Source organism: Oryzias melastigma, linkage group LG11 (genome assembly GCF_002922805.2).
Source record: "Oryzias melastigma strain HK-1 linkage group LG11, ASM292280v2, whole genome shotgun sequence".
NCBI lineage: Eukaryota > Metazoa > Chordata > Actinopteri > Beloniformes > Adrianichthyidae > Oryzias > Oryzias melastigma.
Genome location: NC_050522.1, coordinates 1,769,621 through 1,786,340, shown reverse-complemented (window position 1 = coordinate 1,786,340; position 16,720 = coordinate 1,769,621). Strand labels below are relative to the sequence as shown.

General features: G+C 40.8%; 1 protein-coding gene across 2 annotated transcripts in view; it reads right to left on the bottom strand.

The window, feature by feature from the left end:
* The window catches only part of fhod3a (formin homology 2 domain containing 3a), a 73,285-nt gene extending 56,565 nt beyond the window's left edge, over nucleotides 1-16,720 (bottom strand). Inside the window, exons 1-3 of one of the 2 annotated variants that reach the window (XM_024257916.2) lie at nucleotides 16,287-16,720; nucleotides 5,199-5,308; nucleotides 2,613-2,680 (exon numbers count right to left, since the gene is read on the bottom strand). In XM_024257916.2, the coding sequence (XP_024113684.1) occupies nucleotides 2,613-2,680; nucleotides 5,199-5,308; nucleotides 16,287-16,451 (343 nt within the window). In that variant the 5' untranslated portion in view covers nucleotides 16,452-16,720. The remainder of the gene's footprint in view (nucleotides 1-2,612; nucleotides 2,681-5,198; nucleotides 5,309-16,286) is intronic. The other variant, XM_024257917.2, reaches the window with a different exon arrangement.

Here is a 16,720-nt window from a genome sequence, read left to right as displayed (position 1 = left end):
TCGCTGAAGATGCTGAAGCTTTTTGCTGAAAATGGTGACGCAATTTACTTTAATTGCTGCAGGGATTTGCTGAAAATGCAAAAGCTATTTGCAAAATGTAAAATTTGACTGAAAATGTTGCTAAAAAACTATAAAAGAGCTGAAGTTGACCTAAATTTCTGAAAAATGCGTACAAAAATTGCTCAAAAATCCCTGAAACATGACAATTTTGCAAAAATATTTTGTGTGTTGCTTAAATATGAGCTAAACTACAAATTAGCCAAAAAAAACCTCAGTAGATACCAAATTTGCCAAAAAGCTAGCTTGTTGCTTAAATACTTAGCTCCTGCTACAAGCATGATGATATATGGGCATGGGACTGCTGCTTTGCTGTATGTCTATGTTTTTTTTATCCGTCGCTTACTAAATAAATAAATACAAATACTAGCCTAAAATTCCTCAGTAAACTAAATTAATTAAACATAATTAACTAATTAAACATTAGCCTGTTGCTAAAATAGAAGCTAAACTCTAAATAAGCCTAAAAAAACCCTCATTTTTTGAAAATTACTATAAAGGATGAAAATATAGTCCATGAATATATTTAAGACTTAGCAAGTGAAACAAGGAAGTATTTTACAATTTAAAGATACTGATACATTTAAAGATACAATTTTGGTCTCGCTGACACAAATATAAAAAGTAAATTTTTTGGTGTTGAACGCTCACAACTTTGTTCAACTTTACTAAATCCTGTATCCATTTAATATAAACTAACGACTAGTCGATTATTAGAAATAGTTGTTGACTATTCATCGATTAGTCGACTAGTCGTCGATTAGTCGACTAGTCGTCGATTAGTCGACTAGTCGTCGATTAGTTGACTAGCCGTTGATTAGTCGACTAGTCGTCGATTAGTCGACTAGTCGTCGATTAGTCGACTAGTCGTCGATTAGTCGACTAATCGACTAGTCGACTAATCTAGTCGTCGATTAGTCGATTTGATTAGTCGATTAGTCGACTAGTCGTCGATTAGTCGACTAGTCGACTAGTCGTCGATTAGTTGACTAGTCGTGGCAGCCTTAAAGGCAAGAAATACCGGCTTTAAAAAATGACATAACTAGATGATAATTACTTGAAGAATAAAAATGTGTTTTCATGGAGTTTCCTTTTTGCTATTGGGTCAAAAGAAAGTTCTCCACTTTCATCTGTGAGTTCCTTTTATTTATGCAAAAATAATTACATTTTATTCTGAAAAACATTTGCTCCTAGTTAGAAAAATCTGAATATTTACAAAATGGCCAAAAAGCTTTAGAATCAGACCACCTTAACTATTGAATGACAAGTTTATCAAAACAGAAAAGTTGAAGGTAAAACATCAGGAATTTAATTTCAATTTCCCCGACATCCAAAACTCCACTAAGAAAGACCTTTCACCTCGTCACACTTCAGCCAATCACAGGCCTTCCCTGTGGGATCCAGATTTAGCAGAGCTATCATTGGCATGAAGAATGTCGACCATGCAGGAGAGTCATGGAGGGACCTCAGCCAGAAACTCCAACCGAGGAAGGACACGGAGAAAGTTAGACTCAAGGACACAGACGTAGGTTGAGAGAAATCAACCGATGAGAGAAAATAAATCTGTTTTTTAAAGATTTCATGATAACAAATATTCAGACGTTAAGGAAAACACTGACAGAAGGAAAGAGTTATCCTGATCGAAATTCAGATGAAACTTCTCATTTATTTTTCTAAACAAACCTGTTGGTTCCTCAAAACTTTTAGAAATTCTTCATAATTGATTGTTAGTAAATGCTTGGGATTGAATAATCAGAAACCAGAAAACCTGTCTTTATTTTGTATTTTGTAACTGCAGATTCAGAAATCTATGGTTGTTGTATGGTTGTCCCTGGGGGTGTGGCGGCGTGACTCTCTGTTTTAGACGGCACGCAAACGCAGAGCATCCAAAAATCTGCCACAATATTTCAAAAGTTGAAATATCTCAACATGAATATGTGTGTCCCATCACCCACTGATCCTGTTGATGACAGGATCAGTGGGTGGAGTCCAAACCAACATGGAGGAGAAGCCGATCGCTTTTCTCCTGAACTTCATGATATTTTTCTTATTTGTAAGGACATAATCATAAAAATGTCTTCTGATTTGATTTATTTTTATCTTTTCCCTCCTCACAGAGAGACAGAAGAACTGCTGAAAGCAGGTCATTCAGACGCCGCTCCTGCAGTAGAGGGTGAAACTCAGCGTAAAGTCTGAACGATCTCATGAACCCAGACATGATTACCCATGCTTTTGTAGAGAATGCAGAAAAGAGTCTTAAAAATGACGACATTTGAGCTGTGAGATATTTCTGGATCCCACGGACTCATCAGGATGGAAGCAGAGGTGCTGATGATCATCACTTTCACAGCAGCTTTAATCCTCAGTTCATTATCACAGTCACACCGCCGGTTACTGAAGGATAGTGGAGCATCTTTAAATACAGAGAAGTCTGACGCCTCGGTAAATCTGAGTGGAAGTGGGAGGTCGCAGGTTTGAGTGAAGACACACTGACAGCTGTTGATGTTTATGAGAAAACGAATGTGTCACGTGTACGTTTAGGGCGCTGTACTCACCGATGCAGGCGTGCACGCGGACCGTCAGCTGAGTCCGTAAAATGACACTGTGCTTCCTCCCTCTGGACCTGAGCAGGACGCAAAACATGAACACAATCAACCAACAACCAAGAGAAACAAACCAGAAAAAACAAAGAATCCCAGTTTGTTGATCCAGAAGAGCAGGTAAACTCTGTTAACACCTGCTCACACTGATGGAGAGCTGACAGTAGAATCAACACACATTTACACAAAAGACTTACACACAAACACACACAAACACACCCCGATGTTAAGGTAGAGAAGAGGGAGAGACATCGACAAAGGGGTTTAGTGTTTGTGGAGCAGCTGAAGGAGAACAAACGGATTTTCCACTCTAATAATTTCATAAGATCACGAGCAAAATAAAATAAAAACAGATCTTGTGACACTTTAGTCATAAAACAGAAACCAGACAAACATAATAATTATGAGTGTATATAAGTATATAATGTAGATCAATTATTTCTATCTGATAATTCTATCCGGCCCTTCAGATCATTTTATTTTATTATTATTAATGACCCAATGTTATCTTGTGCTCATTTCTAATTTATATAATTTTGACAAAATATATTTTTATGAAGGGTGAAATATTGAAAGTTATTTAAGGTTTAAGCTGATTTATTCTGGAATAATATTCCTGCCTTTTTATTATTCATAATTATGTTAAAAAGTTACGGTTTTAAAGTTTTTAAAATTGTCATTCTGTTAGCTTTTTGGACTATTTTTGGTTTTTACTCAGATTTTTTAGGCTATTTTGGAGTTTAGCTAATATTTCAGCTTCATGCCAGCTGTTTTGGCTAATATAAGCTTTTTTTATTTTTTAAAGCTGTTTTGGAGTTAAGCTAATATGTTTTGAAACTAAATGAAGTTAGCTCCATGGATACTTTAAATCTAGATTACGAGCACTTGAGATACCAAGTCAAACTTTGACCAATCAGGGGCCCAGATAGTAACAAGTGGATGACATCCCTTGATTCACAGAAGTAGCATCTATACTTCATTTAATAATTGTGGTTTGTGTCCGGCTGGAATTTAATGACACCAAGTTGTAACAGAAAAGCCTGGAGCGAGATTCACCAGATTTACACCCCTGGAATATTTCCCTCTTCCAACTGTAGGTGGTGCCAGGCGCTAGTAAACAGTATAAAGAACAAGCGAAAGAAGCCCCTCCCTGTTGACCAGTGTGAACAGCACTTTTAGGGTGCTCTTGAATGCACGTCACATGCCTGGTGTGAACACAGCGCAAGAGATCTCGATCAGATCAGATTCAGATGCTTTAGTGCAGGGGTCACCAACGTCAGGTAGCCCTCAAGGACCCTACAAGGTGCCCTCAGGTCTCTTCTAAATGATCACAATTCACTTGTGAGCTGCTTCTGAAAATGTAACAATTACTGAGATTAATAAAGTGCTGAATATTGTTATTTGCTTCTTAGCTTGTTGTCATTGTTAATAATTATGGTGAGAAAACCGTGTCTTCACATAGGGGAGGATCATTATTCATTATTAACAATGTATAGCTAACTATAAATAATCAAAATTTGTAATTTCAAAATGGTAGCCCTTCATGTGACTCAGTACCAAGAAAGTATCCCTCACTTTCAAAAAGGTTGGTGACCCCTGCTTTAGTGAATATGTTGATCGTAGTTTCTGGGCAATGAGTCAATGTCTTCCTCTGCGTAGAGACAGTTCTGGATCAAGTTCACCTGTTGGTAGAACTCTGGGACATGAATCCAGCACTCTGACAATCCTAATCCATGACAGAAGCAGGGTCTCTCAGTCCCACTGCAGCTGAAAGTGCTCCCCTTCTGCCACCCTGCTGCGGTTCTGCTGCCATTCTGTAGTCGCCCTGCTGCTGCCCTGCTGCCGCCTGGCTGCCGCCCTCCTGCTCCCCTCCTGCCCCTCTGCTGCCCCTCTGCTGCCGCCCTGCTGCTGCCTGGCTGCCGCCCTCCTGCTCCCCTCTGCCGCCCTCCTGCTCCCCTCTGCTGCCCTCCTGCTCCCCTCTGCTGCCCCTCTGCTGCCCCTCTGCTGCCGCTGTTTTCAGTTTTATTTATCAAAACATCTACTTTGATAGTTAGAATGTGTCTGAAACACACCAACCGTCTGTCATCCAGTGTTGAGGTTAGCGTGAGGCCGATCCTTAGCAGAGGATCTATTTATAACATTAAAGTGTTAAAGCAAGGATCAGCTTCAGCTCGCCTTAAACCCATTTAGACCGGCTGCTCTGCAGTAAGGAGCAGGAGAAAATCCTCCTCCAAACCAAAAGGTATTTTGGCTTGTTTATCTCACAAAACACAAAATTCAAGACTCCAATCCCCAATTTAAAACTGGTCTGATAGAATAATAATAATATATATATATAATTTATTAAAGTAATTTGACAGAAGAACTCTAGCAGTGGAAAGAAGGACACATCTGACCTGCTTTCCAGAACTCCTCATTCTTTCCATCAACTTCTGCCAATAGTTTGTGATTCTCAACATTTCATCTGGATGAAGAGCTCTGAACATGTGTGTTTGTGAGGAGGCGCAGGAGCTCCTCGGGGAGCGCGTGAGCCAGCCTCACCCGGTGTCGTCCGGCTGAAAGCCCTCCAGCTCGTCCCTTTGCTCCGCCAGAGACGACTCCAGATCCAGATAGGTCCCATTGTGTGAGAGCTGAAGTGTGCAGTCATCGAGCTGTCGAGGAGAAAGAGGAGAACGTCACACTCTGATATTGTGATGGTGAAAAAAACTGGGATTTTTTTTCTATCCACACTCTTTTATTGTGGTAATCCGATTTGATTCACAAATCAAAGGTTCACAGATCAAACCACGATTTTTACTTTTCATCATGTTTAAATGGTTGCTATATGTTTGTCTTTTTACTGGATGAATGAAAGTTCAAATAATCTGGATTTAATTTGCATCATGTATACCATTACTTAAACCAGGAGATCAGAATCAACAAAACGTAACAGATTAAAACACAAAGATTTAGAGGGACAGAAATGATGTTTATCACTGTAAAAAACGCTGTAAACACTGAAGTTTTTCTGTCATCTTCTTGGTTTACTTCAGCAGGGAACAAAACAAAAACATCACTGCTGTTTTAGATCATTTAACAACAAATCCTGAAAATGTTCTCCACTGTTTAGCTGACTCCAGTTCCAGCAGATCGATGAGCAGAAGATCACAAATGAGACACGGCAACACCTAAATAGAAATAGAACAGCTAGAACACTGACAGTCCTGTCATCCAAACTGACGACAGTGATTCCTACAGGAAACAGCTTTTATAAACTGACTTTCATCTTGAGTGGAAACATCAAAAACTTTAGATGAACATTTTACAGACGTGTTCCAGTACGGCCTCTCCACCACACTGGCACACGACGTCACATAAATGATCAGGAGATTTTCCTAATCTTTATAGCTAAATATTCATCATAGTTTTTGTTCTAACTGTGGACTGTAAGTAAAACTAAATGTTTTATTTCAGACCTTATTTCAGTAAACTAAAAAAATGCATAGTTTTACACTTTACTTTGAAGATGTATTTACTTATGGGGACATTAGAGTAATAATTAGATTGTTTGCATTTTATTTTATTATGCTTCAATTTGTAAAGATCCAAAATCAGCGATTTTAGAAAAATATTCATACTCAAATTTTCAGGAACAGATTGTGAATATCTGTGTTTTTTGGAACTCTTTCAAAGCGATTACTGTCTACAACGCTGATCTACTGCAGCCTTCAGCTCTGAAAGCCATTCAGGTTGAGTTCTTACTGCCTACAACCCTGACGGAGCCACAAAGTCTTCCTTCACCGTTTAAAAAAATAAAACTCTGAATTGAATTTCTGCTTTTGTTACTAATATGACAAACATAATGAATTGCTGTTCCTTTTGCATGAATAAAACACAAACATTGAAAGAAAACAGCCTTTTTTTAGCTTTTGACAGACACCCTGTCACATACGATCATCCTAATGTAGAATAGCAAGTGTAATGTAAGCAGTGATTAAGTAAAAATAGTTTATTTCACGGTTGCTGGTGCATCTCTGCCGGAAATGTAAATCTTTGCTAATTTAGGAAATACTTAAACACTTTACCCTTTAAGACTAGAGCTGCAGTATTTATCTTCTTTGATTTACTGTAACTTTTCAAACGTTAACACGATAATTCCAGTGGATTGTGAGAAAAGAGGCTTGTTGAGCCGCTTTTCTCCTTCACAATCTGCTGGAATTATCGTGTTAACGTTTGAAAAGTTACAGATTTTGTGTTTAAGTGTCACCAGCGACGCCTCAGGTGTTAAAGGGTTAACAGGAAAATGATAATAGATAAAAAGACATTGGCCCGCATTATTTGAGAAAAGGTTGTCAGGTGCTTCCTCTGTAGTTTCACCAACATTATCGACTGTGCACCTGTTTGTTCCTGTGTGGCGTAATGAGAACTCCTGCTGAGTTTGAGGCCAGGTGCTCGACATATTTCTGCACAAACTCACACGGAGGTTTTCAGGGTCACACCTTCTGAGGTCTGCAGCCCTGACTGGCGTAACATCCTTGATTCACAGACGGACATTTAACAGCTTAGTGATATAATGGGGAATAACAAAGCTTGGCCTTTGCGGTGCTGCCAAATGTCCTCCTGATCCTCCCTTCAAGAGGCTTGATGTCACTTTCTGTACTGCACAAACCGCAGATCACACGCCTGCTGCTGCTGTCTTTCCCTTTTCGCTGGAAGCAGCGAGACGGGCCGTCAGGACGACTCACGGCACAAATATAACCCGGCTATATTTACCCTGCTCTGAGGCAGAATGCAGCCTGAGGCCAAAGAGTGGGAGTGTCCCAGGAAGCTGAGCGTCCAGAGGGGGCACAGCAACGGCAAAACAACATTTTACACATCCAGATTTCATTTTGAAGAGTTCAGGGAGTTCACAGTAGAGCCATGGATTTAATTAGCATGCAAAGCTAAACATTAAAATTAGGGCCACCAAGATTAGTCGACTAATCAACAACTAATCGACTATTAAAATAGTTGACGACTAATTATAACAGTCGATTAGTCGTTACTTTATACTATATGGAGCCAGAGTGTAGTAAAGATGAAAGTTATATTGTCATTCTGCTAGCTTTATGGATTATTTTGGCATTAAGATTTTTTAGGCTATTTTGGAGTTTAGCTAATATTTCAGCTACATGCTAGCTGTTTTGGCTACTTTATCCTTTTTTTGTTTCTAGGGTAGTTTAGAGTTTAGCTAATTCAGCTACATGCTAGTTGTTTTGCTAATTTAGGCTTTTTTTCAGTTTTTTAGGCTATAGTAATTTAATAAATATTTTATCTGGCTATTAGCTTTAGTGTTTCAGCTATCAGTTTCACCGATTTCAGCTATTAGTATCACCGTTTTTAGCTATCAATTTGAGCATCTTCAGCAGCCAAATTCAGCTTCCAGCATTCACACTAGTATTATCACAGGTAGTGCTATATATCTAGTTTTTAGTTAGTTTAAAGCTGATGATGGTTGAGATGGGCTAACACAAATAGTTGATTAGTTACGACTATGTCGACAAGAAACTAATGAAGGATAGAAGCTGCATGTTTCATTAAAGCTTTAATAAACTATCTCCTTTTTTTAGTTAGCATATAGCATCAACACATCAAGTTTAAAGCTAATGATGGGTAAGATGTGTGCTTTACATCCTGTTTGCACATGACCTGATTAGTCGATTAATCAGAAAAAATAATCGGTGATTAGTCGACTACTAAAATAATTGTTTGTGGCAGCACTAATCAAAATCTTTCATTTAGACACAATTCAGACCCAAGTTGTTTTTTTTACTGGTCAATTTAATTATTTAGTCAACTTGTCATCCTGAAAAGACTCTAAATCCTAATCTAAGTTTGTCTCTTTATAGCAGCAGTCTATCTGCTAAAAACTCCACTCATCCATCAGTTGAGCAGATTCATTTTCAGCAACATTGCAGAATGAGACGAACTTGTTATGTGGGCTGATTGAGACGCAGTTCAACCGCCTGGCTCAGGGGTCTGCAGCAACATGTGGCCCTGGGGTTGAAGAAAAGTCATTTTTAATTTGAAAAAGGGCATTTTTTTAACAACAGGTTGCATTAAGCAAAACTTTATTTAACACATTCACAAACCGTAGAGGCACCGTACGGATCACTCCTCTAGACTACAGTACCCCAGCAGTCCATCAAGCAGTAGCTGCGTACGCGATTAACGTCGTATCAAAACAGTTTGATGGATATTTGAGCACCATGTACCACATCCTTTGCAGAACAACCACAATCCATACATAAGGTGCACTGGATTACAAGGTGGACTGTCTAGTTCTGAATATATTTAAGGCATTTTCAGTGTGCTTACAGTTTCAAATGAATGATTTAATTAGCTCGGATTTTAGGTTAGCTTTACAAATTTGTGGCTGCCAAATGTTATAAACTATTTCATATTTAGAAAAAAAAATGCTACTTTCTCTCTGTGTTTACGTTGTGCCAAAAACACAATACTGGTAGTTTAATCATTAATAGTAACAGTAACATAAATACTAAGCTGTGTCATACTTTGTTTAGTCAGACTTTGCTGTTCCGACTGAGTTTTTTTCTGTAAGAATTTGACCTAAATGGCTCTTTAAGTGTAAAGGCTGCAGACCCTGGCCTAGCTTTAGCAGGTCGAAAAGGTCCTTCACAAACCACCTGAAAACGTTGTGTAGTTACATAGTTGACCCTCTAGGGGCAGCATTGACTCAAAGAAGCATGGAGGTGGAAAACACTTGAAGAAGAACACGGTCTTGACACATTTAACACGGGAGATGTCACCAGCAACCTAAAGAACACAAACTCTTTGACATACTGCAAATCTTTGACTGTTTACATGATCACCAAGAATCAACAGTCAAAGGGATCAGATGAAGTGAGGAGACAAGTTCTGAAGCAGAGCAAGCAGCCCGGTGAAGAAACGTAAAACACTATGATAAAAAAGCATTGTTAGTACGTTGTTCCTGAAGGCTGCTGGTTGAAGTCATTCCTAAACTTTCTGCTGAATTCAGTTCAATTCAGTTTTATTTATATAGCCAAAAATCCATCCATCCATTCATCTTCTTGACCGCTTCACTGCGCAAAAACCCCCAGAATCCGGAGAGATTTCTCTTTGGATATCTTCAAACATAACCCATAGCTGGTGATATCCAAGGTGGATACACTCCGACCATGACAGTTCCTGAGTTCACGTCCTTGGCATATCCACTCCGGGTATGGGACACAATTATTCTGATAGAATCTAGAGTTGAGATTCACTCCGAATATCAGATGCGGCAAAATGTCAGATTCAGGCCATATCCCAACACTAAGGGTATCTGATGTCAGGATATCTCCAGATTTCACTCAGGTCATCTTGATTTCTGAGGCCAGGAGACCCATCATATCTGATGTCAGGATATCTCCAGATTTCACTCAAGTCATCTTGATTTCTGAAGTCAGTATACTCATCATATCTGATGTCAGGATATTTCAAGGTTCCAGTTATCTCAAAAAGAATGCACAAAATAAAGGTGACAGAAAAGCAGCTTTCACTCAAATTATTTTATTAAAAGAAAAACACACAACACTGCATAAATATGCACACAACACAACACAAACATGCACCTATTTTTTTTTTAAGACTCCATGACCCACTCTTCTGCCAGATAGTTGGCAGAAGAGTTCACAGGTGGTGGGTTCCTTGCCGTAAAACCAGCTGATTGTCTCGGGTGAGTTGACCTTGGCTCTATACCCTTTTTTCTGTTTTCGTCCAACGCTTTTTGGCATTGTGCCATCAGTCTGGTTAGCCTTGTGGAGCGCCACTTTGGTGAGGAAAAATTAAATCCAGTTTTTTCTTCGTCACTTTCCTCATCACTCACAAAATTTGAGTTAGAGCCCTGAATGTACAATTATGTATCATTATGCTTGTAGCACCCAGTGATGCAGAGGTATTCCTGCAGCATGAGATGATGCATCATCATGGTGAAGATGACTCTACTACTTGACTCTAATCTAGACTAACTGTGCCTATCCGAGTCTTGGCTCAACAAGAATTCCTCTGCTGAAGCACTTACTAAAAGATACATGCATAAAAGATATATAAGAATACATCCATCCATCTTCTTCCCCTTCGGGGTCGCGGGGTGCCGGAGCCTATCCCGGCTACTGATGGGTGAAGGCGGGGTACACCCTGGACAGGTCGCCAGTCCTTCTCAGGGCCTCAATCACACACCCATTCACTCTCACATTCACACCTAGGGACAATTTAGAGTCACCAATTAACCTATGAAGCATGTTTTTGGACGGTGGGAGGAAGCCGGAGTCCCCAGTGAAAACCCACGCATGCACGGGGAGAACATGCTGTGAGGCAAGAGCGCTAACCACTGTGCCACCGTGCAGCCCTAGCCCAAAATCACAAAGGAAATTTACCCCATTTACCTTCATGCAGGTAATTTTACAGTTGCAGAAAATTAGTCATAAAATATGAACAATAGCTAAAAACCAAACAGACTAAATAAGCATGTTGTCCCTGCCCTTAGACCCTCCCTCCCGGTAAGGAAAAACTCCTAAAAACCCTGAGTCAGGAAAAAAGAAGAAACCTTAGGGATTCCCACATGAAGGAGAGATCCTATCCCAGGACGGACAGGAGATACCAGAACTGTTAAAGAAAAATTAGCTTCTACAGCTACATATTTAAATAGAGTTCTTAAAGATGACATGTTTGGTGTTTCCGTCTTCATAACAGATATGAAGGAGCATCAGAATTTACCTTCTGCAGTGTTTCATGTCCAGGACCCTGCTTGTGATGAAGGAAGGAAAACGCCGTCCTAGAATCCATTCAGCAGAACTCTGATCAGAACCAGAATCCCTTTAAAGCCTTCAAAACCGCAACAAACTGGATTTTCATCATAAAAGCAGTCAGAAATATCCACCTGCTGTCATCCCAGACTCACTGTTTTTGTTATTTAGATTTTCCATGTTGGTGGGATCCAGCAAACCTCCAACTGGGGCATAAAAGGGGGGTGGGGGGGTTAATCACACCCTGCCCCACTAACCCTCATTTTTTTAGTAAAAAATAATGAAAATAATTCCCAACCCATCCTGCTGAACGTATTCAGCATTCACAGGGATCTTTCACCTTCTTCTGTTTTTTCTTTCCTTAAGCTTTCTTCGTTTCCTTCAAAATCCCCTTTTCCTGCTAATGCTAGCCTTAAGTCGGAGCCCCGTCACCTCCCCATCTGCTCCACTGACCTTCATTTCAGCTTCCTGCACATGCAGTCACAGATCACACAGAAACCACCCAAACACTGAGTTCTGAATCCCAGAGTTCTCTGTCACACAAACTGTTAGCAGCTTGTTCCTTAAAGGTTCTGAAAACTCCTGGTTATAAGGATGTAGACGGTTTAAAGATGATCCCACTTCACAATCATTTAATGGAAATCTGGAGCAAGGATGAAAGACAACAGGTTTGGAGAAGGAGGGGTGTAATTACTCACATCCACCAACAACTGCTGGTGATCAACAGTAGGAAAACCCTCATGATAGATCGTTTTATTCAGGCGCTGAGGAACAGAGGGAGCTGGGGTTTCCGTGGCCATTGAATGTGACTTTAGATCAGGGCGTCAGACTCAATCACACAGGGGGCCAAAATCCAAAACACACCTGAGGTCACAGGTCGAACAGGATAAACATTTATGGAACACTCTAAAACTACATTTTTAATACTTTAAAAAAGTGGCTTTTTAACATAATTATGAACTAAATTTATAGCATTACCTGTGATAATGCTGGTGTGAATGCTGTAAGCTGAATTTGACCACTTAAAAAGCTGAAGCTGATAGCCAGCTAAAATATTAGCTAAATGCCAAATTAGCCTAAAAAAATAAAAAAAGCCTAAATTAGCCAAAACAGCTAGAATGTAAATTTTAAACTCCAAAATAGCCTAAAAAATCTTAGTAAATGCCAAAATACTCAAAAAAAACGAGCCGAATGCTTTGAAACTTTAAAATTGTAACTTTTTAACATAATTATGAAAAATGAAAAGGCAGGAATATTATTCCAGAATAAATCAACTTAAAACTTAAATAACTTTCAATATTTTACTCTCCATAAAGTTAGAAATAAGTGCAAGATAACATCGGGTCATTAATAACAGTAAAATAAAATGATCTGGAGGGCCGGATAGAATTACCCGGAGGGCCGGATCCGGCCCCCGAGCCTTGACTTTGACATGTGCTTTAGAGGGAATCCTCGATATGATATCCTGTTTCCCTTTTGCGATATCGTACAAACCTTTGATAGAGTTTAGCTATCATTCACGAAAATAAAAGAAAATAGTTTTTTAGTCAACTAGCATTTAATGCAGGGGTGTCAAACATTCGGTCTGCCAGATGGTTGAACTCGGCCCGGTCGTGAAGAGAAAAAAATTACAAGGATGGTGAAAAAAAGCAAGTTTCTAGGCCATTCCTGTGGTTGTTTAACCCTTTAACATCTGAGGCGTCATCGGTGAGGCTCAAACACAAAATCTTTTACATACTGTAACTTTTCAACCGTTAAAACGATAATTCCAGCAGATTTCTGATCAAGATCAAGAAATAAACAGCATTTCTTTACAAGCACGTGTCACGTCTGTGAAAGATGCAGTTAGGTTCCCCGCTAGCCTCACCGCTGTTAAGTTGCTATAAAAATAATCACGTGTGACACCACAATTACCAAAATGTTGTTGTCAAAAATATAGTGATAATAGTAGTTATAAAAATAATAAAGTGAATAGACTACTAGGTTGGTTGAAGCATTATTTCCAACTGAGAAAAAAATAAATAAAAAAAACAGAGCTAGGTTCAATTGCTATTATGTTCGTGGTCCGGCCCACTTGAGATCAGACGGGTTGACTGAGACCCCTAACCAAACAGAGTTTGACAGCCCTGATCTAATGGGTTCATTCATTTTTCTACACATTATTCCTGTGTTTGTTAAGTTTGACCCTTAGCTGTAACAGTTGAAGGTTAAAATACTCCATCAGACCATAGTAACCTGAACATTTTCATTGGTCTGGTTGTTGTAACATCCTGGAAACATCATAACATTTCAAAGACTATATTGTCTGACAGGAAACTGACCAAAAAGCAGAATAAAGAAAACTACCTAAACCAGGCATGTCCAAAGTCCGGCCCGTCCACCTCATGAAATCAATAATATGCAGCCCACAACACATTCTAAAAACGACATGTACGATTTCTAAGTTACGCAGCACTATAGTCCAACCCTTCTGTGACACTTCCTGTAAATAAAACAGAAAGGTAGACAGTGAGGCCCACCGCCTCCACCACAAGTGGATACGGGCATATTTTACAGGGAAATACAAAACAGTGTCTGGCTAATACGCCACGAAACTGTGTCTGTTTTCAATGAGTTCAAATTAGGGCTGCCACAAAAGATTACTTTAATAGTCGACTGATCTCTGATTATTTTTTTCCGATTAGTCGACTAACCTGGTCATGTACAAGCTAGATGTAAAACACACATCTTAACCATCATTAGCTTTAACTAACTTAAAATAAAAGAAATAAAGACGATAGTTTTCTAAACTTTTAATGAATTGTGCAGCTTCTGTCCTTCATTAGTTTCTGGGATTAAAACAAGATTCCATCAAAGGAGTGATGAGGATTATACTTTCCATCAAACTCGTTTTGACAGGTGCCCCGCCCCTAAACAATTTAATATCAATTTTATATATAATGGCTATATAGGGTCAAAGGTCGCCTGTCGACATGAGTTTGATGGAATGATGGATTACTGTTTTTCTGTAAATATAAAGTTTTGGTCTCAGTGACTCAAATCATGAAAAAAGAACCTTTTGTGATGCTGAACGCTCACAACTTTGTTCAACTCTCCAACTCTCTGACTCCAGATAATATAAAGTAAAGACTAATCCACTATTTGATTAGTCGTTGACTATTTAAATAGTCGATTAGTCTTCAATTAGATGACTAATCGTGGCTGCACTAATTCAAATACTAGAACCCCAAATGTCTCCACACTACAGATATGTATGTCGATCGCACATCTTCAAACATTTGCCGCTCAGCTACAGAGCTATTTCTCTTGACTCCGCCCTCAATGGCTCTGTCTGTTTTTAGCATTAGCTAGCATCACTAGCACTAGTTCTGCCACTATGGTCCGTGGGGGTGGGGCAAGACAGTGATTGGATAGTTTCTTGAGGGGAGGGGTCAATCCCTGCGTCTCGTTGGTGCAGCTAATAAAAATCAGCAAACGGCAGATAGCAAACATCGTGCAGAGAAGCGCACGTTTACCCTACTGGATAATAATGGTGAATTAGTTTCTAAACAAAACCACGACAACACATTGATCCGTGGAGGACGCACCGTCCAGTTCAGTTTTATATTGAGTATTGCTGCACCCTTAGTGTTTACGGATGTCTTTGGCTCCACCTCCTACAGTGAATTACACCAGAGTTCACTTGCAGGAGGACCACGACCCTCGTTTTCACGCAGTTACTTCTTCTGTCTGCGCCATGTTAGCTTTCTGCTGCCAAAGCAGACCATGAACCCGAGTCTGAACCAAACTAACCAGGAAGCAGAAAGGTCTCTCTGTAGATCCTGTGTCTGAACTGCTGCGTGGTCAGGAGGGCAGAAGAGGAGGTGGAGGGAGAGGTCAGGACAACCACAGCTCCCGAAGTGAGGAGAACAAAGTGTTGCAGGGATCCATGCCATTGCCACAGGAATTCTGGGAGAAGTGACCTATACTTTACAAGCAGCCCAGCCATACATGAGCTCCACCACCATCGTATAATAATCCAGCAAGCTTTTCCCAGAGAGGAGAAAAAACAAAACCCTGTGAAAAGCATGATCAGTCATTCTCACATTTTCCTATAAGATCCCGAACCCTGAGACAGCAGCGTTGGGAGGTGGACGCTCTGACGCGCAAATCTGCAACCAAACCATTTCATCCCTATAATCTCAGCCCAATATCCAGTTGCCATTACGCACAGTCTTCCTCCTAATGGAAAGTAAATTGCAAACACAAATGCCGGCTCGGCCATCTGTCCGCGTGCAGCTTGTAATCATAAGCTTTTTTGTGCTGTGGGACATTTTTCGTTTGTTTTGTGGTTTTTAAAGATCGGGCAGAGAGAGATCTGCTGGTTTGGAAAAACCACTTTGCCAATGAGTGCTGGTTTGCTGACTGAGCAGAGGGCCTGCACTTAAAAATCCTGTTTTTCTTCAGCGCGTCTCCCTTATTTCTGCAAATCCCAGCGTTTTATCTGTGCATGCATGAAGATCCTGTCCTCCTGAAACCCTCTGCAGGCTGAGGTGCCTCTGGATGAAGATCTGTTTCTGCTGAAGCATTTCTGGTGTAAATGAAGGAGGCGTCAGGTTGCATCATTTGTTTGCAGCCACCTGTTTCCATGGTTCCCAAAGGAAAACCAAAACTTATAGACAAGTTTGGGACAGATGAAATTTTTAGAGTGAAAGGAGCAAGGATGCAGGAGAGGAGGTCACGCGACCTTCATCTGAGGATGTGGTTCCTGGAGGTGACGGCGTGGTCCCAGAATAGCATCTGATGATGGTTATGGGCTCCAGAGGAGCCAAAGGAGGGAGGGGGGCTGCTGGGGGGTTCCTACCTTGTGAGGAGCCTTGAGGAGCCGGTGAATGCCCGCGAGCTGGTTGATGAGGGGGATGTCCTCCCTGAAGGTGTAGAGCGGCGGCCGCGTGGGCTCCGGGAAGTTGGTGCTGTTAAACGGATCGGTGTCATCTAAGAACTGAACCCTGCAGACCAGCGTGGCCATGGCGCGTCCATGCACAGCGGGGGGAGCGGATCCCTGCCGCCGAGAGCGTGCGCCCTGAGCGCGTCCCGAGCTCCGGCCGGATGGGTGTTCGGCGCGCGCGCGCTCTGGACTCTCTGCCTCCTGCCTGGGTCGGTGTCTGCTGTCAGCCTGGCTCCCGGGCGCGCAGGTGGCTGCTGGAGAGGAGCGGGGGATCAGCGCGGCTCGGGACAGCCGGTCTGCGGTCTGTCTGAGTCCCAGTAAATCCTCCCCCCACCCCCCGCCTCATCTCC